Here is a 24,005-nt window from a genome sequence, read left to right as displayed (position 1 = left end):
GCTAACTTTTGGACAAGTAGCAGTTCATCTGGCGCAGGTTATACACCATACAAGTACTACTGAATTCTCAAGTATTAAAATAATTTTATGTATAAAACCAGTTTTAAAAGCCTAACAAGTAAAAAAATGGAACTGCAGATGTGTTGAATTCACCTAAAGCAAGTTTGCAGAAGGAACAGTGCATACCACTGAATATAAGCCTCATTTGTATTTGGTCTTCATCTGAAGACCAGATCTCTTCCAGCCCTAGTATAATGGTGAGCGTAACCCCTGGGGAAAGGCAAGAACAGAAGCTGGGGATTTCTGGCACCAAGTGGAAGGCTCCTGATCTGCCTAAAAACTTGAAATTATGAAAGAGGTTCTCTGCCCTCAAAATTGAATAAAGACAAATGTGCTTTCAAGCAAAGCATCTGTGCCTACTTAACCCTAAACCATACCAGACAACCAGGAGTGAGCAGTAAGTGACTGAAGAAGCAGAACTGCTTCTTAGCAGACCAGCTACAAACCACTTTTCCCTCGTGCATGGCACTAGGAACTTACCTTTATTTTCAGAACAGAATCACTGTGAGTGTGAGTCTTGGATAATTTCCTCATGATCTCAGCACCAGTTACAGGCCCAGAAGAGCCACCAGCAGGTGGAGGGCGAGCTGTTCCTTCCAAGAGCATTGTATGCTCACTGACAGTAGCTGGAACCAAGCAAACATTTTTTCTCATTTGTATATACAGGGGGAATCAAGATTATCTATGATTAGGTATATTTATTTACAAGCAGTCATGAACTTCCAAATTCTGACATGCACCTATACACAGTTTCTAGGGAATTTTAAGACAAATAAAAATATCTCAGACACGGGACTGCTGGATTTTGTTTAAAATCTTTCTGTCCTTTCAATATCATACAACTCTCACTCTGTGCTACAAATCCAAAATCAAACTGCCAAATTTCACTTTCTTTTGCTGACTCTGACACAGTTGATCATTTTTTGAATTAAGATGCTCACATTTGCATGAATTCCATCTATAAGTAAATGTATACAAGGAAGCAAAATTGCCACTTGCAAAATTTTTGGTGCAAAATAGAATAATATACACGGGGGAGAGAAATTAAAATACTTCACTAGTTCTGATAGTCTCTCTAACAGTCTGCTGAAGCAAAGCAGGTATTTTAGAGACGGGGCAAAACCCCTCCATCATACTGTACAATTACACATAAGTTTCAAACACAAACATCTTTGGGTTTTCTCTCTTTAAGCTGATAACTACTACCTGGCAAAGAACAAATAAAAAAGTTGGTTTGAAGCTATTCCTGGGAGAGTTCATAGAGTTGTGTGTTATATTTCCTAACTAACATCAGAAGCTTACAAGAGAATCCTAATTCCCAGGTAGCAAATAAGTTGATGTGTTTTGTGCAGTAAAGAACAAGACAAAGCATGTGATGAAAGACCAGTGTCCTGTTTTGGTTTTCCCCAAACAAACAGTAATTATTATACTATTATAACCGTAAGCAGCCACTTCTAAATAAAGATAATTCTAAAAATGAAGCTTGGTGATTCTAAAATATAATGTATTCAAGCATTAAAACTAAAGAAGATAGAAATGCTCTCCAAAGAGCTAGTTGATGCTATGAATTTTTATGGAGACAGAACTACACAAAAATACCTGCATCAAATTCAAACTCTGCTCCATCAGCACTTGTGTCACTCTGAAGAGCCCCTCCGTTGTCTAATCCAAGTCCATCCTCATGGTCGTGGCAAGCATTCATCTGCAATTTCACTGGCTGAGTTGGTCTGTGTAAGCTAACTCCTTTAAAGGCTGGGGTCACCACAATGAACTTCATCCATTGTCTTGCTAAAGCAACTAGACCTTTCTTCAAAGTTACTAAGGCAGGAAGGCCATCACTCTTAAAAAACAAACAAACAACAAATGCATATCACAGCATTTTAAAGCAAACCAGGCGGAGGGGGTGGTGTCAGAACTCCCTTAGAGCTAACTGGTAAAAATAATAGCTTCAGTGAACACCCTGAACACATTCATCTGCCTCACTTGAGGATCTAGTCCAAAGGGGCCAAAAATAAACACCAGGAAACAGGTTTATTAAATATGAAACTAAAAGTACTTAAGTAATTATAAGGCTCTGAACTATGGCCTAAAATTCACAACAACACTAGATTGCCTGTAGAAACAGAACTGAAATTAATAAGATGAGGTTCTTTTTGCCATTGTTGGTAAGCAGTATTTTAAAAACATAAATGTGAGACAAAAATAGGGATTGTTTTGATTGCATCACTGAATTATGCTAAAGAAAAAAGCTTTGAATCACACAGGGCTATTTCTGCCACAAATTGTGCTATTTCTGATCACTGGCCTCTCAGCTGAATGTGTTGAAAAATACAGCGTTTAAATCTGACAGCTGTGAAATTGGATTATGAAAATGACAGAAAATCAGGAAGAAACACTCCTCCTTATGCGAAATATGTTTGTTCAAACAATTATTCACCCCTACAAAACACACATTCACATTCCAAAGGAACAAGAAAAAGATTAGATACTTAAGCCTTAAAGTTTCTAAAACTTTAGCTCTTTTCTTAAACTGTCTGCATTATTTAAGTATTTCTAAGACATGAAAAGTAATTTTGAGGATAGGATTTGGAATAAGCTAATAAGGCACTTGCCTTATTTGAGATTTATTCAATTTTAAAATTACAGATGCAAATTTTTACTGCTTTACTGCTATCTTTAAGGAAAATGAAATGATTAAAATGACATTAACAGTTTTTAAAGACATGCCTTTTAGGTTTATGATTCCTCATACATTTACTAATAAAATAGCTTCATAAAAAATATTGAACATCCGCAGGCCACAACAATATCAGCAGATCTGAAAGAAAATGAAATGAGAGAGGCCATATCTACTTATCAACTTAAGGCTATACACGAGTTTGGGTTACATTTTCTTGTTTGTTAACTTTCCTTAATCTGTTACCTACTTTGAGACATTAAAATTGGTACATTTGAAACCAACCCACTGAGTTATTTCCATTTTTACAGGGTAACTCACCATGGTGGCGTCCTCGATAATGGAGTAATTTGCTTGATGAAGGTAATGGTGCAATATATTACACAGTAAACAAGAAGGATTTTCTTGCAAGAAACGAGCCACTTTGGTAAGCCTGTTGTATTTGCTTCTCAGAGGAAAGTGCACGCTTTTATTCTAGATTAAAATACAACGATTTTTCACATGTGAACATGCTTGCAAACAGAACACACGCATGACCTACAAGCTTTCTCCTATGATAGCACAAACTTCTAGCCCCTTTTTGAACTTCCACAACAAAGACTGGCCACACAGATACCTACCTTATTTTAAATAGTGTATGTGAACAATCGTACTTGATACTTATTTTTACAAAGTAATAAAACAGAAGGCTGCTTTCAAATTGCAGACTTTGTAAAGTTACTTCTGGACTAATAGACATATACGCACAGCTAGCTGAGATTTTAAAAGAAACTATTCGTTCCTAGTTATAGAAAAACTAGGGACTCTTCTAATGTTGTTTAATGCTAGGAAAAGGCTGGGAAAAGAAATGGGAAGGAAAGTAGCAGTAACAGACTGCTGTAAAGGACGACTTTTGAGTACAGCAGAAAATTAATCGTGACACTGAGCTTGTCAATCTTACAATGCAAGACATGATCTCAGCAACGAGTATCACCTCGAAACCTTCCCACTAGATGGTGCCAAGTAAATGAAAAGCAGACTACACATGAAAAGCTCATTAGCAAATCACTGTAACACCCAATTTGTCATAAAAGCTGTACCAATCCTGATTGTCAACAAAAAAAATCGTCTATTTTGTGTTTCTTGCTATAATGTTTCACCCTCACTATGCTTGTCCAACCTTCCTCTAACAAGTGGGTCCAATAACACAATGATTACCTACACTGCAGGAGCACAAAAGTCACAATTTCTCCTGAAAGATATCCTGAATATTTCATAATTTGACATACTCTCATATTTCATAAAATATACCAGATACTACAGCCACTATTTCTTACTCTTCCTTTTCAAAACACACCATCTCCAGTTATTTTACCTGGAGGTACAGTCCTGCAGAGAAGCGCAAGACTTCCTCACTGGTAACAGCTGATTTTTTTTCCACTGAAATTTAGGTTGTGTACAAAAATCGCAGGTAGCAAGTTCTTGCAACCACTCTGGAAGTAAGGGCTCATAATAGGTTCTGTATATTTGTCAGTGAAAATATCCATAATCTTTAATATATGTACTACATAATACACTGTTCTGCTGTGCTCTGCCTATTGACTTCTTTATAAAGGTCATTTACCTCTAACGCTTCTGTCATAATGCACCCCATAACAGCACAGATTCGCAGGGTTCCTTCCGTTTCTAGTTTATTTAATGAGGATTTCACTTGATCAATGGGAACAAGCCAAGCACCAACTGCAGGAGTTGCAGTACTCAAGAGGTTCAGCTGCCTATTGACAAAAATGAAAAGAATTGGGTATTCACATTTAGCAGCAGCAATTAGCAAGATTTTCTAATGTTATTATGAATGGCATTCAAATAGGTGGAATGTGACAGAACAGTGTTACAGACTTTTTGCCCAGAAAATGACAACTTGCAAAAAAGTACCTAAGGCAGGCTTTGTTTTACTTGCTCAGACACTCATGACTTCATCCACTCTTGCTACAGCTACTCCCTCCTTTTCCCATTTGTATTACCTACTGAAACCAAACAGTTCGAAATCCTCATCACTGAATCCCACATTAACTGTCACATAATAGATCATGAAGTACTTTTGCTGAAGGGTTGTGGCAAGAATATTAGCAAAACCACAGAGAGTATTTTTTAATTTACAGCTATATAGCTATACTGAGATAAACTACTGACAGATAGGAATATTTGGCTTATTCTATAAACACAGTATGAAAAAACTATCTTCGAAACATTTATCTTGAACTTTGTAGTGCAATGGCAGTAAGATCATGGGCTAAGCATCAGGTTGAATACCAAAGAACTGAGTGGTTCTCTTCTCTAGCATTTCTCCTACGCAAAACAAACACCCTCCTTCATACATTTTAGTCTCACTAGAAGATTTTTACTCTTTTCTTAGTTTCACTGTTGGGATTTTTTGGTTGTTTTGTTGTGGAGTTTTCTCATCTTTTTTTTCTTCTTTTAATCACGTGTAAAAATTTTCTAGCAACACTTCCATATAAATGACAACAATGAAAAACTGAAGGAAGAGTTACTGTGATATATGTAAACCACAAAATTCTCATTTCCAGAGAAGCAACAAAAATTATTGAAGTTACATTCAGAATCTACCAAACACAAGTGCAATTTAACAAAGCAAAATTGTCACTTTCTTTTAAATCAGGTAAAATGATACCTTGAAAATACATGGGCTGGAGAGCGCACATTGGTAGGGGCTGCAAAACTAAACCAAATTTCTTTGATTGTTAACTTCATGCTGCAAGAATCTGGGGGAGGTGGCATCAAGGGTATATCTTTTTTCAGATCATCAGATTCAACCCCTTCATCCTTAAAAAAAAAACACGAAGTCAGAAGCGAAATTGTTTTCCAAAGTGATTACACTGTGTGACACTGACACACCATACTACGCACTGCTCACCAGAAATAGTTTCATATGTATTTAGGAAAAAAAAAAATATAACAAGCTAATGCTGTCCACCAATTCTCTCCAGATAATACCAAGAGACCTGCAGAAAGCTGACAGTTCAGTGTGCAAGTAGACAGCATGAGTACAGTCAGAACAAGTTAAATTGTCAGATTTTTCATTATGAATGTTAATAAGACAAAAAAAAAACCAAACAAATACCCAACCCCCAAAAAAACCACATACTCAAAAAGCCCAACCCAAGATTAATCATTTCTACATAGTAGGTACATACCTGCTCATCTGAAACTGAATTTCCATTAATATCTGAAGAGGGACTTATTCTATCACAAGGAAGGTTGTCGTCAGACACATCAGTGTTATAACCACTACCAGTTGGAGAATCTGAAGAGTTATTCGATGCAAGCAATCCACCTCTTTCTGTATCTCTTGATTTACCCATAACTCCAAATGTATTATACAATACTGCTCCAGATTGTCTTCCTCCTGTAAAAGCACCCATAATAAGACTCTAAGCGTTTGCTGTGCATAAACATCTAAAAGTTATGTCCCATGGAAAATATCTGCACTGAAGAGGAGAAATATATATGATTTTGGTTAAACAAGATGCGTTACCATTCTACATAACAATTTATCACTACACTTTTTAGACAAACATCTAGTTGTAGAGCTACTGATAGCTTGTTCCAAGTAGATGAAGAGTACACACACAGAGACTATTTTTAAACACTATACGTGAAAAGAATAACTCGGGTGACAGGAAATACATATATACTATTTTCATTTTTTTCTTTTTGATGCTAGCATTCCCTCTCCCAAAGCACCTTAACTGTGGGTATGACTGAAAGGTCACGACTGAATTGACCAGTGAAAGTATCACTTTCTACCTTTACTTTAAGTTCAGAAACTGCTGACACCAGTTCATATGGAATTATTCATTCACTATTATAAGTGGGTTTGATTACTAAAAGGTTCTTTACTGTGTAATATACTATGTGATATTTACAATAGATGTGTACTTTTTAGTGTTACTCACATTCAGCAATTTTTAATCAAATTAATTGCTAATCTAAAAGAGCTAACAACAGAATTGTTAGCAGTTTCATGAAACAAAATAACATAAAGCCTATATAAACTTTACCTTTTATAGTTAAATTTTCAATTCCACACTCAAACATTATCCAACCCCACTTCTCTTGACTAGGCCCAATTCGAGTTACATCTGGAACAGCTTGTTGATCTGTTTCATCCACAAAAGCAAACTCATCCAATTCTTCCAAAGTAAAAAGAACTTTTGATTTCCCAAAAGGAATTGCTGTTATTGCACAAGTTCCAATATCTGTGACGACAAACACATTTATCACTTTGTTAGAAAATGAAAAATACTTTACATCTTCAAATACCTCTCTGAAGCTTACAAAGTTTTGCAAGTGTTGGCCCTTTAGGATTCCTCAATACTGAAAAACAAAGGGATTAAAAAAAAAAAAGGCAAGAAAAAAAATTAAAATTGAAACATGAGCAGAAGAAAAAAAAGCATAGAAAGAGGAAGAACCACCTTGCTCCTGATACATTAATCCAGGCAGAGTAATTTTTAAGTTCAGAAAAAACAAGGACCAAGCAACACAAAGTTAAAGCTTCGAGACATACCCAATCCTAATCCATCTGCTTTCTTTATCTTTTTCTAGAGTCACGATTCCAAAGACATGTGTATAAACAAGCTCTTCAGATTTTTATCTGAAAGTAGCAATTGGCCTGAAACTACCAAAAAACCACCAACCTGAAACATTACTACCAAATACCTAAGGTTTAATAGCAAAAAATGGCAGCGATACTGACAGTGTTCTTGGACAATATATTTCAGTAGAAACACAGTTGGTACTAACTATAGAATACTTGAAGGATATCTAGAAATTATGTTCTAATTTCAATTCAAACACTGCTTCTTGGTTGGAAGAATGGCTATGTCTGTGTTGGACAGATGCAAAGCACCAAGTCTCACTGATTCCTACGATGATACAGACTCAAGCAGTTTTAAACTCATTCTCTTCTTCACTGTCTAAGATCCAGGAAGGTACTACGCCACCTTGATTTCTTTGATGTTGGCATGTAACTTAAATAGCAATCCTTTCTTCTAGGGACATTTCTAAGGAAACATTTTAAATAATTTTATACCTATCACATATTAACTCACAGAGCTAAATGTCAAATATCTGAGAAAAAGAACTACACTGAATCAATTTATATCACTTCCAATCCTCACTCTCTGACCGCAACTTATAACTGCAATCACTTTTGAAGTGTAGAAATGCTAAGATCCCTAGAAAAAAGTTTCTCAAACATTTTAAATGGAAGATGAGGAGTTTTCTTGGTCAGAATTAAAAAATTGTTTGGCCGTCTTGAATGTCTGCAGCATACCTAACACAAGACACTACTGCTAAGATTCTACCTATAATTCAGTAAAAATTGAGTTAACCATCTTCATGTTCTCTTATTGCTTTTGTTTTCTTCCAATTTCATCTGCTCGCACCTTTGCACAGTGGTGGGGGTTTTTTGTTCATTGTTTTGTTTGTTTGTTTACTGTGTGTCAATCATACTTGCTTCACAGACCACCTCCTCATGTCCTAAACATTGATACTCTTCACAGGCCAGATGAAAACAGCGCCCTAGCTGGCATATATTTCACCAAAATCGCATCCATTTTAACAAGAACTGCCTCTACTTTTGGTCATCTTTTCCAGGTTAGCTTTTAGAGGATCAGGAGTTATAGCAGCTGATTTTAATTCATAGCCTCTTGAAGGAATTTCCTTAACACAAACAAGAAAGAAGACAATTTGCTAGGTCTTATGTTCAGTTTTATAGCCATAATTAGTCAAAAAATTACAGCTTGTCATGCTGAAATTGCCAGTACAACAGGCACATTATACCTATCTTGAGACTGTTAGCAAGTAGTAAGACAGCAAAGAAGTGTAATTCATTCCCAGCATGAGGTGACAAAAAATGGTAGCTGAAGAGAGATTAACTGGGAGGAAGGGAGCCCAGGACCGAAATTTACCAGTGCATATCAATATTTACTATGCATACATCAAGTGCTTAGAAGTTAGTCTCGATACTTTTTACTCTGCCTACATTTCAATCTAGCACTTCAGTAGAATAGCAGAAAATAATTCAGAACAACAGTCTCACACTTTTCAGAATATGTGCAAAATCTCCACGTTCAAGTGCCTTTTTATCTGAGTTGATAAAAACCCCACAACCAAACAAGATCAAAGCCAATTATAACCACTTTGCTTCTATGAAAACTGACATTTCCACAATTTAAACAAAAAAAGGCTTACCTGTTGTATCAAGGCCTCTAAGTTGCCCATGAACACGATGGATGTTCAGTTTTGCAGCAATTTCTTTTCCTTTTTCTGCTCCAGCATTGGATCTCAGTGAGCCAGAAGACTGAGGCTGCATTTTACTGGTTTGGATGTAACGATCAAATGTGACAGAATTCCTCCCAGTTTCTGCATTGGTTGAAGTCTCCTCAACTATACCTCTTCGAGTATAGCGGAGAAAAAAAGGAACACAACAATTAAGCAAGTTAAGAGATAGACATATTTCATTTGATTATTTTTGTTTAAAATTTTAAGTGACGTTGGCTCAGTAGCATTAAAAAGAATTCTTTGTAAAACAGAAGATACATACGCTACGGTAGAAAAATATTGGAAAAACTTATTTTATCCTGCACAAGATTAGATAAGAAAGAGTTAAAACTAAAGTTCCAAAACTATTCCAGAAGGATTTCTCCACTTCTTAAAGAAACTAGTTAGATGTTAATTTATAAAACAAAGATGACACATTTCATTGTTTAACTCAGACATGATGACTTTTTCAAATACTCTTCCGAACTGAGAAAAATTGGCATCATTGTAAGTCTTCTGACTAAAGTAAGAAGAGTGAGCCACAAATAGTAACATGTAGTATTCTTACCTATTCATACGCACTTGTGTAGCAATTCTATCAAAACACAAAGCTACTAATGAAACATGAGTCACAGTTTTGCTAGAAGAAACTCCTGGGGATTCATCAACAGATGCTTGCAGTAAACACAGGTTCACCTATATGCAAAATTCCACCAAGAGTAAAGAAATTTAGAAAAACATGTTATTTGAAGCATACATCACTAATTTCTGATGCAATCTTATCTTATACTTCTCACTAAAATGAAAAAATAAAAGGTAAACCCATCCCATCTAGAAGATGTAAAAACACAATTCAAAGATGTGACATTTACCCTTATAGCAGTTGGTATCTAACTTGCACACCTACCATAATAAAATTGAGCAGCTCCAAAACAGTCTATCCTTTCAAAACATCAGTTCTCTAGCACAAATACATAGCTTCACTTAAGCTGTTGGGGAACTAATAATGCAAAATAAGGGTAATTTAGGAGGCACATGTCTACTAATACATTAAACAAGAAGTTGTTACCTTTGGTACAGTAACATTGGCCTGAAGACCTTTAATTGTCACATTATCTTGCTTAAGTGAGAGATTGGTCTGTGCTGGTCCCTGGTTTGTTGTTCCTGTAGTGGTAGCATCTATTTTTGTTCCTCTAATATCCTGCTTTGAAGAAAACTTGGAGAGGAGGAAAAAAAAAAGAAAGAAATTTAAAAAAAAAAGACAACAATGAACCAACCTCATTTATTCTCACTGAAACTCAGAGCTGCTAAGCTAAAGAGTAACAGGATAGTTTATTAGTATTGAAACAGCAAGAAATTCCAACATCATTTAAAGCACAATACTATGATTTCTAGAGCAAGGACTGTAGCACTTACAGATATGGTAGAGGTCTAGACCCATAAAGGTATCAATGCCATTCTGCAATAACCTTTCTAATGACCAGATTTCAGCTGAAAGTTTGAGTTCTACGTACATGAGTTATATAGAACGATTTATTATGAAGTAAATAATTATGTAAATAATGGTGAAGTCTAATAAACCATAAAATATGGATATGGTCATTAACTTAGACAGAACTCTTAATTCTGTAGAAGCTAACATACAATTATTTTCAAGCTAAATTAATTTTTTAAGCTATCAGATGAACTGCAGAAAAAACACATGCACTTTCACAACTTTGTATGAGGTAGAGGACAGTTCAAACTATCTCTCCACCTACTGTAAAATAATAAATGATGTATTGCTGATATAAATATAATGCATAGTGAACATCAGTTGTAGTAATCTCTAAGAACACAATGTACGATCAAGACGCACATACAGTAGGCACAAAAGAGAAATAAATACATATTCCAAATTAATACAGCATTTCGCTACATCGCAAATCACTGAATTCAATTAAAGCTTTCTTTGTGTAAAATGCAGAAAACAATACTCCCACAAATCTTTGTGCATTTTAATTATTCCCTTGCTTACATTTTCTGAGAAGCTTGTCTTGCTGTTCTGCACAGCATCTCGAAGAACTTTGCAGTGCAGATCATCAACGATTGCTGCTGGGTGTCGAGTGCTAGCACAATGCACCATTGCTTCTATATACCTAAGAGAGGAAACAAGCCCACAACAGACCATCTAAAGATCCAGTTTCACATGATGGAATCATCAATAATGTTTAAATTAACACTACAGAGAAAATATTAAGCATTGACAGACATGAAGGGCACTTCCCAGGTCAGCATAACATTATTTAGCTTTGTTGTGGCAAATACACAATTACATTCACAGTCCCTACTGTACCATCAGTCACATTATTCAATCCTTTTACCTAAACCTTTGCTGAACAAAACAGCTCTGATTTTGGATGATTTTTAGCATAATTAACACTGCAGTAGTGAAAGTAAAATTAATTACCTATCCAGTGCCTCAGCTACAAGAGGAGTCAGAACCACATCTACAGTTCCTTTTACTTCTACTATTGCTGTTGTCCGTGTCTGGAAGACAGGGTGATCCAATGTCCATTCTTCTGTTATTGTTTCATCATCTGTATTTTCTGCAGACTTCTTTTCCAAAGGAGTATACGGTGTACTAAACAAGTCAAATACATATTAATAATCTAGGTTTGTAAAAGAAACACAGGAGAGTCCTGGCATCATTTTAGTTCTTATTAAAATGCATATAATGGCAGGTTTCTTCTACCACAATGCTTAGGAAGCACACAAATACAATCCCAAGGCAAGGCCTTTCCCTAGATTCAAGTTCAGCTTCTGCCAATGCAATGGGCACTTGCCATAAGCATCTCCCAAATTAAATTAAGTTGCAATTCATAATCTTGAAAATGGTACAAGTGAAATCATCTAATGCTTTCTCAGTGTACTTTTTTCCTGACCAAACTCAAACATTTCATAATAGAACACTGTTCTACGATAGATTTGTACAGAAAACTACTGCTACAAATCAAATTTTGGAAGGGCTAACAACAGCTAAAGTATTTACCAGGAGTACCAGGGAAATCCTCCTCTTAGAAAATATGCTAATAATATTATGCAGTATTCAACTTACTTAGATGTTGATCCTGTAAGCTGCATGCCTCTGTCCAGTAATGAATTAGCTGTGAGACCCTGTTTAACAATCTAGAAGTGCAAAGAAAATTAAAAAAATAACTAAGGAATCTCCAACTAAAGATTTTCCTTACATTTTTTTTCTAAAAAGAATCCCTCATATGCAGATCCTACAACATCGTATACAGAAACTGCTGGGTTTATTTTTTTTTAAATGATTTGAGAGATTAGGTTACAAAGTTCTTACACAGTGACTAATAGCTTTAAAAAATACCCCAACAACTTCAAATACTCATCTATGAAAGTTTGCATGAAATCAAAGCTTTTGCTGCAAAGTAGTAACAGATGAAGTCCAGAGTATAGACACCTATTTTTATATCAAGTAATTTCCGTTATTTTTCATGTATTTCAACTCCTTCCTTAAGCAAGTATGCTCACATCACATGAGGAAAAAAAAATAAAAAAAATGAAAAGCCCAAACATTTGCAAACTAATTTTTTAAATTTCAGCTTCTATTTTATTTTGAAATAAAGCACTTACTATCTAGATTATACTTATCAGTATTAAGTGTGCTGCTACTGAAGTTGTGTGTAACACACCTTTTAAACAAAACTCACATAAATAATCCTTCAGCTGCATTTTTAAGTGCAATAATGATAATTCAGAAACACATCCACAGAATTCTACCTCCATCTTTTCTGTTCCACAACCTGCCAGCCACATAGCCCCATGATCTGAAGTTAGAAATCCAAGGTATTCCTTAACTAAAAGCAAAGAAGTTCCAAACTTCTCATAGCTTTGTTTACACATCTGGTGTGCTGAGCAGTTTTAACTGGTTTCGAATTCTTATTCCTTTCTCTACTCCTTTTTCTTCCATCTTCCGTACCTTAAAAGTCGGGACAGAAAGTTGCTCAAAAGAGGACGAACTTTCTTCACTTGTTGGCGTGTCAAGGTCTAAAGGGCGATGTAATGAGGATTTTGAAGTTCTTTTGTTAGTTGGATGCTTTACTGACCAGTTGATCACCTGGAACTGTGTAAGGTAATTTTGGTAACATGCCATTACAGGCTGCTGGGAAGTTATTTGCTCGCGCTCCACAGTCTTCTCAGATTCCATGACATATATGTTCTCAACATGCTCATCTTCTCCTCCCAGAGCCGAAACAAATGAAGCCTGTGAAGGATGAGTCTTAATTGGCAACATTTTAATATCTTGACTAATTTCTCCATGAACTGTGCTTATTAAGGGCCCTTCCACACTGTGATAAATAGACCCTCTACTATAATCAATTTTCTGAGCTTGCTTTTTTCTCTTCTTCCTCCCTGGATAGGTTCCTGGACCTTCATCACTACTTATTGGCTCAAACTCTTCTGCTGCAGAAAAATAAGCTTCACTATCAGCCATTGACATACTGGAATCCATTGAGCGATACTGATGAAATGAATTTGAATCTGCAGATGGAGTATATGGAAAAGAACCAAAGCTCCTCCTCTGCTTTGGGGAGTCCAAGACATTCTCATCACTGCGAGACACATCGCTGCTGAACTGCACACCAACTGGAACAGGCTGCTTGTCTCCATAGAAGGCTGCCGTGAGGCTCTTGGTGCTCCCAAGCCGCGCGGAGCACACGGATGCTTGCCGTTTCAGTGGAGACCTCAGGGGAGACTGACCCACGGGCTTTTCCTGGGTGCCAGGGGATGCAGGGCTGCCCTCTGCACCCTCAACAGCAACACTGGAAACAAATATTAAAGGTTCATTTGCTTATTTTCTTATTAATGACTCTCTTTTTTACATTATAGCAGCTGTTAAATGCTTCTGGGATTCCATGACTTTCTATTAACATAGCAATTATTTCATTAATGCTGATTACACACTAAATTCTGCCACTTGTTAGTCCACTTGTCTACATATAGAGGAAGTAAAAACAAACATTAATGCCAAGTAATGTTGTCTTACATACTGGATTTTCTATCTAGATCAGGTAACCACACCCTATTAAGGATTTAAATTTGAATTCAAACTAGGAAATGCATTTCAGTAGTAAAATTAGAAAATAACCAACACTTCACAAATTGCTGAATGTAAGGTTTTTTCTATCATGACATGTTCAAGAGTCAAATTATACTTCCACCTGGACAAAGAGTACTAACCTTGCGTGACCATCTTCCCTTTTTGCACCAGACAAGAACTCCTTCTGTCCCAAGTGATCCTCAGTAGTTGATGATGGGCTGTCCTTCTCACCTGCAAGCAAGGGTAGTGCAGCACTAGAACTGCTTGTTTCCTCTGAAGACGATGAGGAGCTATGGGAGCGCAGAGGCACTTGTAGGCTCAGATGTTGTGCTTTTCTTTCTATTTCTATGCCCATAGATCTACAATCCCAATCTTTTCTTTTTACACCATTTGCTTTACCTAGGATCAGAAACAGAAAAATTGAACATCTGGCAACACAACTGCAATGGTCTCCTCCCTGCCCACTGAAATAAAAATCCTTGTTTAATAAAAGTGCTAGTTCTGAAATGCATACACATTCTAGCATGTTGTACTAACAGAACTGAATAAAATCATAGCAGCAAAACATCAGATTGTCTTGGTAGACTGATTTCTATTTAAGTAGAACAGATGCAAGTTAAAAACTTCTTACTCAGAAAGCAGTCACACATGATTATAAAAGTTCCACATATGAAATCTACTGTCTGCTCTTAGAAAGGCCCATGCCACTACATGACCTCTTGCACAAGAGCACAAGTACTACTCATTAACCAAAATTGGAAAGACTGCAAACACTAATGTGCAGTTAAGAAAATATGCTTCTAGGCAAAATCAAGTAAAATTACAGAATGATGCATTCTCACCATCTAAAATTTTAGGAATCTCCTTCGTAATTATCCATTCTCCTGGCTGCAGTAAAGATTGTCCATAAAACATATCAGATTCTGCACTTGTACTTGAGAAAGCAGAGCTGCTTGAAGGTGTCAGTTCCTCAAGTTTGAAAAAATCTAGTCCTGTTAACGTGCCACCGAAGAATCGACAACCACCAAGACAGCCACACTTGTTCTTGCTTCTCTTGTTCCTCAAATTATCATCGGGCCACAAAAACCACAATCTGTACAAAAGCAGAAGAACAGAAAACAAAAACATGACCACGTCAGCCTTAGTACATTTAAATTCAGTGACAACAAGATTAAAAGATATCCCTCTGTTCTATGTGAGCTCCTATTTCACCCAGCATGAAATGAGTAAGTTTTGTATCTGAAACACAGATGTCAGACACAAAATGAAGCATCAGCTCCAGAAAGGAGCAAATCACAAATGTATATGCAGTTCTTAGGCAACCATGCTCAGGCAGAGATTATGTCCACCTGCCATAACACATGCTTTCTCTCCACAGAGGCAAGCACTGCAAACATACTCCGCACTGGTGTGACATTGCTTATGCCAGAGGCAACTGCTCCTCGGGGAGACACACACATCACAGTTACACCAGGCATCTTGTTCACAGCTGGTCACCAGCTTGCTCAGGACTCTTTAAGACCTGTTTCCAGTGCAGCCTGAGAACGAAGGACAAATTTGATTCCCGCCTCTCCCTGATCATCTTCTCTTACCTCTTAGTTCGGTTATCATGTGTTTCTAAGAAATGTCTCTGCACTTCATGTTTAGAAGGATGATCTGCAGCTAAAGCGATGTCAGCAGTGATGAGCCCCAAGTTGACAGAGCCAGCTTCCAGCCAATATGCCCTTCTTAATATCGGCTGAAGACCAGTTCTGCAATTGTTCACCTGCTCAACATATTGTCTCAGCTGAAAGTCTTGAATAGCAGCGCTTACACCTTCTCCAACAGACTGGTTGTGGAGGTTGCAGTTTGCAATACGTATAGCACCCATCTGAAAACGTGATTTAAAACATGAACTCTGATCAGCCGTGAGTGAAAGAGAGAAAGGGTAGCCTCAAACCAGTTAACACACCACCTGCTACATTCCAGGAAGGTATCAGTAAACTGTTCTCTCAAAAAAAAGAAAGAGAACCAGGTTTATATGCCAGCATGAGCACACACACATAAGGCAGCAAGCTTAGAAATTAGCTTCAGCCAGTTTTAAATTACAAAAATGTCTATTTAGGAGCCTCCTTTTGTAAAGGGATCAAAAAAGAAAGCTCAACTTTGGACAGGTGTTGTAACGCTTAAGAAAACATTAAACCATTATTAAACTCTTCACTGTCATCTAAAAAACAAGAAACAGGAAACTTGCAAAATCAGATATCTGAGTTTATAAGATTTATATCGTTATATTCCTTTAGACTACAACACTAATTACATACTTTGAATAAAAAGCTATATTAACTCTACAATTAATAAATACCTCTGTGAGACAGCCATGTAAAACACTGCAAAACTCAAGAAATTCCGCATCCTAAATCTTAACCAAGAGCCACATGAATTGTGTTGTAGTAGCCCTTAGACAATCACACTCTATTTCTTGCATTGGCTTTAACTCAAGCAGTTTTGGTGAACCAAACAGGAGGCTGCATTTCATCTATGAAAAGTAAAGTACTGGCAGAAGCCAACCCCCTCCAAAGATGAACCAGAAGTTCATGCTTTACTCCTGCCCTTAGCTGTGGAAACTGGTCACTGTACAAATAACCCAAATGCCCATACAGTACTTACCTGCACCAGCACTGGTGTACACTAATAAAAGGCGACACAGCCCTGCCTGTTAGATTCTTGCTCATAATGTGAAGCTGCCCCAAAACCTTATGTGTTAAATCTGCATTTTGCAATCAAACTTAATAAGGGACAGCACAACTACTAGTCTCCTGTACCACCATAGCACTTTTTTTTCTGTGATTAACTTAACTCAATTGTCTCAACTTGTATTTTGCTACATTGAGTAAATTATTCCAGTTTTCTTTTGGTTAACATGATAACAAAGGATAACAGAGAGAATATCAGCTCCTCCCTGCACATTCTTTTTTGAACAGAGGATATACAAGGCAGTATTCTAGACTCAGTCAGGCAGTGGCATTAACACTTCTCCCATCTCTACTAAAGATATATCTTAATTCAAACAGCTGTATCACATGAGATGGTTAGGAGTTGTCAAGCATCAACTTGTACACAATCCCTATCAATCACTTCCAGTTGCTGAGTTACTAACTCACAGCACAAATTCTTACTAGCTCTCAAGCATAGACACTGAGATTTACATTGCCTAGAGTTTTCTCACATTTTTTACACTAATCCTGCAGCTTCCACTTTTATTTTGGCATGCAGCCACTCCTCCTTACCATTTTCCAAAATCGTTAATGGAATTACTAAGCAAAAGCCAAACTGACCTACTCTTGGCCCAGTCCAAGCCAACCTTTTATCACCTGAAGTTTCAGCAAATCTGTTTAGACCACTGCATGTAAGCAAGCAATAAATTCAGATAACTATTCCATCAAAAAAATATGAAGAACTCTATTGACAAAGAAGTATTTTAACTGCTGTTAAAATAAATTATTTTTACCTTTATATTGGTGGCACAGCCATGTTCTACAACATACAGATCTGCTCCATCCATGGCTAAGCGTGTCATAGTGTACTTTAAGTCATCAGACGTTGGGCATGGCCCAGGGACACAGTTCATCTGAAGGAAAAAAAGAAAAAAGCTGGTGTATGGAACTACAAGCTGTCAGCTGAAGTCTCCCACCAAAGCAAGTTTTCATCAACAGAGGATATGGGTTACAAAAATACCACAGAAATGTGCTAAGAGCATGAGGGGAAGTATGACCTTTGCCTCTTAAAGAACGCTGGAGTATGCCCTTTGGCTCTTATCTGTCACAGCAGAGGTAAAACACTAGGCATGACTTCTGTGAATACCATTTCTCAAAGTAATTCATAGAGCACAAAAACATCGTGCATCTCCTCAGGAAAACTCAGAGAATCACTTTTCTTTCTAAAACATGACTAGCTAAAATTTAACAAAGGAAACATCCAATCTGGCTATATACTGCATGTGTCTTTAGAACCTTAAGGCTGGATTTCTAAACAGTTTTTAAGCACAAATACAGACTGGGCTGAGACTGGACTGAACAGAAAGACACAGAAAGTGTGTTGGTCGATGAGAAGCTCAACATGACCCAGCAATGTGCACTTGCAGCCCAGAAACCACCATGTCCTGGGCTGCATCCCCAGCAGCGTGACCAGAAGGTCGAGGGAGGGAATTCTTCTCTAGTCCTCACTGGTGTGAGAATATCACTCTTGGAGGAAAATCAGAGAAAACTGGGGTCTAACAGAAGTTGTAAAATACAGTTGTCACTTCCAGGATGGTTGATATGCATGGAATCTACTCCACCATGATTCCCTAGGCAACACAACCTGCTATCCTAGAGGAGCAATGGAGGATGGAGCGGAGTGGAGACACTGCAGACAGGCTCTGTTGTACTCCCTGCAGGACTGGGAACTTGATGGTACCATGCAGCTGATAAGCCACATAGCAGCTACCAAATGGGAAAGAGATGTCTGTTGCTGAGCCAATAAGTGTGGCAAAATCACTTTCCTTAGGTGAACCTTGCTCATTATAATCTCATTAACATACTAACACACACCTCCATCCCAAAGTTCCCACCTCCAAGGTACCCCTCACCGAGCATGCGCGTTATATTTCTTATTGTCTCTATCTTTAAATGAGAAGCGAAAGAATTTTACACCAATCAGTAATAAAAGAATGTGTGACTGGAGTCACTCAAGCTCCACCTGAGAAGAAAGAAAAGTACAAAAGTGAATGAGAGGCACAGGAGATAGGGCAGACTCCATCACAACTTCTGGGATCAGCCGACAGGCTGAACCTGTCTTCTCCCCCTATTGGACAAGAACTTTATATTATGTGCACTAAATAACCACCTCAATCCAGCTGCTGTTAGTGTAGTTGTGTATTGCTTCAAGCTTGTTTCTGCAGACACTCCCTATCACTGACAATCACAAACCTTAATTTGGCACAATTTGGTATTAATAAAGAGTGTTATTTCCGTAAACTGTTAATGTTAGTCCTTCATGGGCACTAGCTGTCACCAGCAGTGGGTAACATACTGAAATGAAGTGGGCAGACCTGCTGAGGGGCACCTTTCCCTGAACACGTCAGTAGCATCACCCTCCAATCCAGCAGGACTGTTCACTGAAGAGTCCCTATAACAGGACACTGACAACTGGTCAGGCACAAGGGTCTCTGCTGTCCTGGAGCACTGATAGATCAAACACTAGTGGTCAAGAAAATCGAGCCCCTTTCGTGTGACACCTGGTGAGACCCCACCTGGAGTACTGCGTCCAGCTCTGTGGCCCCCACACAAGAGGGACACGGACCTGCTGGAGCAGGTCCAGAGGAGGCCACAAAGACATTCGGAGGGCTGGAGCACCTCTGCTATGACAACAGGCTGAGAGAGTTGAGGTTGTTTACTCTAGAGAAGATAAGGCTCAGGAAAGACCTTAGAGCAGCTTCCAGAGCCTAAGGAGGGCCTACAAGAAACCTGGAGAGGGACATTCTACAAGGGCATGTAGTGACAGGACAAGGAGGAATGGGTTTAAACTGAAAGAGGGGAGATTTAGATTAGCAATTAGGGAGACGTTCTTCCCTGTGAGGGTGGTGAGACACTGGCACAGGTTGCCCAGAGAAGCTGTGGCTGCCCCATCCCTGGCAGTGCTCAAGGCCAGGTGGGATGGGGCTTTGAGCAACCTGGTCTAAGTGGAAGGTGTCTCCGCTCATGGCAGGAGGGTTGGATTTATATTTAAGGTCCCTTCCAGTCCAAATCGTTCTACAATTCTATGAACCTGTGCAAATCAAGCAATTAAGACAGATAAAAGGTTACCTTAGAGTCACAAAACCGACGATCAATTCCATGCTGGCATATTATTACAGATTTTGGCCTTTCCAGTTCAAACTCACGGCACACCACATGAAAGACAAAGGTCTGACCCCATTCCAGGAGACACGCAAGCTGTAAGCAAATAACAACACATTGCCCAATAGTAAGTACACAAAATGAACTTTCAGTATTCCACAGAGGACTCAAAGAACATTACCAAATGTCAGGAGGTGAGCAGGAATAAAAACAAAGAAAAGACTCCACCGTAACGTTCTGGCTACATTACCTTACCTACACACAGTCTATTTCCTGTTACTCAAGACTGATTTTTATTTGTGTGTGGGCCACAATATGCAAGTCTGTAGATTTTCATGGAAAGCACTGCGATATAAAACAATTTCCTAAATTATTTCTTAATGTAACAAAAGTTTTTGCTATTACAGTCAACTAAGAACTTGTAAAGACAGAGCTCCCCTTAATTTACCTCAAAAAATACTTTGAAATATTCTATACCATAAGTTAAACGCCAGACTTTCTTGTACATAAGTAACAAAGTTACATTTAGAGAGCATAGGAGGAAACTGGCTAAAAGAACACTGCTGAATCTCCCTAGACCTACTCATTAGACTATTGTTGATTCAAGTCTTTTATATAGTTAGCTTATTCATAATGGAAATGATTCATGACTGTCTGCCTCTATTATGAGAGGGAAATGGGTTTTCTTCAGCTAGCCAAAGGAAAGGGCACTTAAAATCAGCAGTAATTTAAATGGAATTTAATATAGCTGTGACTGAGAGCACAAAACCTTTCCTCCTCCCTTTAGCGTTGTCCCTTCACAGATTCTTGCAATACATCACACTATGGGAGGAAAAAAAGTCAATGACCCTGAAACAGCAAATTCAAGTTCTGCTCCACAGCAGTGCTAGCAACAAAAAATAAAGTAAAAATCCTGTATGAAGCATACAACTGAGAATGGCTTTGCAGGGGGAGAAAAGCCTTAAGTTACATTAAGCATTTAAAAATGTTCTCTAACCTTAGAGTACTTTGAACCAAGTAGGTTTAATCTTGAAGCATAGAGCAGTGGAGTAAATTCTATACCGTATTGAAATCAGTGGTAGCATTTTGGTAGATACTGCCAAAAAAGTCTTTATATGCAGCATAAAAATGCATCTGGAGTCTATCGATTTACTGAAATTACTTGTATGCCTTTCTTTGGTTTTATTTGCTTCAGAAGTCTCCTAAGGAAATACATGTTTAATCCTAGAAAATAATTCCCGTTTTTAGAGGAATATGAGGATGTAGAAGATGTGTAAACCGAACAGTAACTACTAAATAGAATGTGTACTTTTCTCATATCTCGGGATACACTGACAAAGCAACGTTTTTTGAGGATTTGGCAGCCTGCACCACAAATAGATCAAACTGATCTGCCTATTGTGTACTTTATTATATCTAGAAAAATAAAAGTAACATAAATGGCAAACCCAAAAAGAACTAGTGCTAAGACTGACCTAAGAAAACCCAATACCATGAAAGCAAACAACTGAATTTCTGCAGCGAGCAGCATGACTGAGCTACCACCTACTCCCCTGTTGAAACGCGCCCATGCTACACTCCCACAAATGATCTCATTTGTCGCCTTCTTTAAAATGTGCTTTGTCCATAGCTTTCTATGGAAAGGCAGAACTTTATTTGCAAAGTAAATTCTTGCCAGATGCTCAACTTGATATCCTTATTGCTGGCAGCATCCCTTCATGCAAATGCCTATATATCTCTAAGAACCTTACATCCGAGGGATATCAAATTGCCTTTCAGATTGCAATCAAAACTGAATACTTCATTTGTCCTTCCCAGGGAGTCACCCAGCAGGGGTAACAAACCTGCATCTCCAGAAGTCAGCGTTACAACATAAAAGTAACCTCAGAGGAAGTCACAGACAACTAAGTCATCTCATACTTCAGACTTCTGAACAGATTTTCCTTTCTCCTCTTCACCAGGTTACCTAGTTTATGGCTGAAGGCATCCCAAAACACCTGCTCTACTTCCAGATTAAACCTGCTTAAAAGTGCCTGTAGATACCATGGTTGCCTTTCCAATCAGTAGTAAAGTACATTAACTTACACAGATGTAGCATACCTGTGTATACATGTAGCAACAACAGTGTTCAATACTGATTTGACCAGTTACATCACCCTTTCAAATTCTTATATAATACTAGCCACCCTGTTACACCTAGATTGATGATGAATATCAGATTCAGGTCTTTTGGCATCTCCTATCCATTTACAGAAATTACTAGATTTTCAAACTATAAAATTAAGGCTACTTAAGGCACAGATGCATCCAAATTCAGCTGAGATAATGTACTTTCCAAAAATCAGCACTACCCCAGTTTTACAAGAAAGAAGAAAGGTACTATATTGAATTGAATAGTTTCTAGATGGTACCTGTGGTGCTGTAACTTTCGCTGTAAGACTTCCAGCCTGGACATCTATGAGCCATGCATATTCTAAAGTATCACTTCCAAGAGGCAGACCTTCCGCTGAAAACATCGCATGAGCACGCATCTGCAGACCCGACAGGCTGATATGGCCCTCTCGAAGAACTTCATCCACTGCAGGTCGCTGTTAAGGACAAGTAAGTTAAAGTGAATATTTACAAAGAATACGTTACTACAAAGTGCAAAAACTGTGTAGCCAGAGACAGTTGATTACACATTCACCTTCACCCCTTAAATCCTGTTGACTTCTGTACAGCTGGACAATCTCAAGACTTTTAGCATTACCCACACAACAACATTTATGCAAATGTTAGGATCTGTTGTGAGAGAAGTTTACCTAGCCCAAACTTGTTTTAATTTTTAGCAACCATCATCAGCAAGCTCCCCTTGGTAAACTTGGGCGACATAGTTTAGTGTGTTGTGCCCCTGCTCATGGCAGGGGGGTTGGAACTTAGATGATCTTAAGGTCCTTTCCAACCCTAACTATTCTATGATTCTATGAACTCCACACAGTGACCTCTAGACACCATCTGTTAAATATTACAGCAATAAAATATAAAGAATGAATTGAAAAACATGCTTAACAATGGAAGTGATCAAAAGCTTAAAACATGACTTATGAAAGTCTGCTACTATCAGAAAGCTGACACATTATATAAAAATAAAAAGAAAACAAACAACAAACATGAAAGGGTGTCCTTTAAGGGGCACCTTTCACCTAAGTATTTCTTGGCCGCCTAAAGCAAAGCTACTTGTTCGCAGGTATGACAATTTAGATGTAATACTTTTGAGAACAATTTAACTCCAACGGCCAGAGAAATAAATGAAAAGATACATACGCCATCACAGACATACACCAGAAGGTTGTGACTGCATGGAGCTAAGCTGTGGATTAAAGCCAGGAAGTCAACACCTAAACTCTTTCATTCAGTTTTTCCAACTTGTTAACGTGCCTGGTTTGGTTTCCACTTTCAGCAAACCCTTTGTAGTTGCTTAATTAAGTAAAAACAATACCCCACTCTTTTCATATCACCAGTGACCTATGTCTCAATTCAGAAGCTATTTTAGAACAACATGAATGGGAAGCATAAAGCAATGATGCTTGCTCAACTTGGCAGAGCAACAATTCCTGTTATATATTACTACTGTAAACTTCTCACTTTAAGATTGAACTGGGAACTAGCAAACAGCATGTTTGGGATACGTACTGTGAATAGAGGGTCAAAAGAAATTCCCAGGCAGAAGTCTTATTTGTCTGAATCAAAATAAATCCAACCAGACAGAGCATATAAAACTCAAGGCAAGATATATAACCACAGCATTACTAAGTCTGAACGGTAATGATACTGAAAAAAGTTCTGCAGTCAGTCATGACTGGGAAATCAAATAATAAAAAAAACAGTTTTGCCTGCAACCTCATTTCTGCTTCCTTATACATATTAATTGCAATACAGTAATTAAGTTACAGTTTTGAAAAACATTTAAGGGTCTCATTCAATGCACAAACAAACTGTATTCTTA

General features: G+C 37.8%; 1 protein-coding gene across 1 annotated transcript in view; it reads right to left on the bottom strand.

Moving 5' to 3' along the window:
• The window catches only part of KIAA1109 (KIAA1109 ortholog), a gene marked incomplete at its 5' end in the record, with an annotated part of 75,877 nt that overhangs the window by 34,974 nt on the left and 16,898 nt on the right, over window positions 1-24,005 (bottom strand). Inside the window, 20 exons of the mRNA XM_010020481.1 lie at window positions 541-686; window positions 1,660-1,900; window positions 3,059-3,211; window positions 4,341-4,491; window positions 5,406-5,557; window positions 5,929-6,140; window positions 6,796-6,993; window positions 8,990-9,192; window positions 9,627-9,754; window positions 10,128-10,274; window positions 11,076-11,196; window positions 11,508-11,681; window positions 12,156-12,226; window positions 13,041-13,884; window positions 14,303-14,561; window positions 15,005-15,255; window positions 15,755-16,032; window positions 17,653-17,772; window positions 19,988-20,116; window positions 22,432-22,608. Of these exons, the coding sequence (XP_010018783.1) occupies window positions 541-686; window positions 1,660-1,900; window positions 3,059-3,211; window positions 4,341-4,491; window positions 5,406-5,557; window positions 5,929-6,140; window positions 6,796-6,993; window positions 8,990-9,192; window positions 9,627-9,754; window positions 10,128-10,274; window positions 11,076-11,196; window positions 11,508-11,681; window positions 12,156-12,226; window positions 13,041-13,884; window positions 14,303-14,561; window positions 15,005-15,255; window positions 15,755-16,032; window positions 17,653-17,772; window positions 19,988-20,116; window positions 22,432-22,608 (4,155 nt within the window). The remainder of the gene's footprint in view (window positions 1-540; window positions 687-1,659; window positions 1,901-3,058; window positions 3,212-4,340; window positions 4,492-5,405; window positions 5,558-5,928; window positions 6,141-6,795; window positions 6,994-8,989; window positions 9,193-9,626; window positions 9,755-10,127; window positions 10,275-11,075; window positions 11,197-11,507; window positions 11,682-12,155; window positions 12,227-13,040; window positions 13,885-14,302; window positions 14,562-15,004; window positions 15,256-15,754; window positions 16,033-17,652; window positions 17,773-19,987; window positions 20,117-22,431; window positions 22,609-24,005) is intronic.

Source organism: Nestor notabilis, unplaced genomic scaffold (assembly GCF_000696875.1).
Source record: "Nestor notabilis isolate BGI_N333 unplaced genomic scaffold, ASM69687v1 scaffold14258, whole genome shotgun sequence".
Taxonomy (NCBI): Eukaryota; Metazoa; Chordata; class Aves; order Psittaciformes; family Psittacidae; genus Nestor; species Nestor notabilis.
The sequence above is the reverse complement of the archived record's forward strand: the minus strand, read 5'-3'. Positions and strand labels throughout refer to the sequence as shown.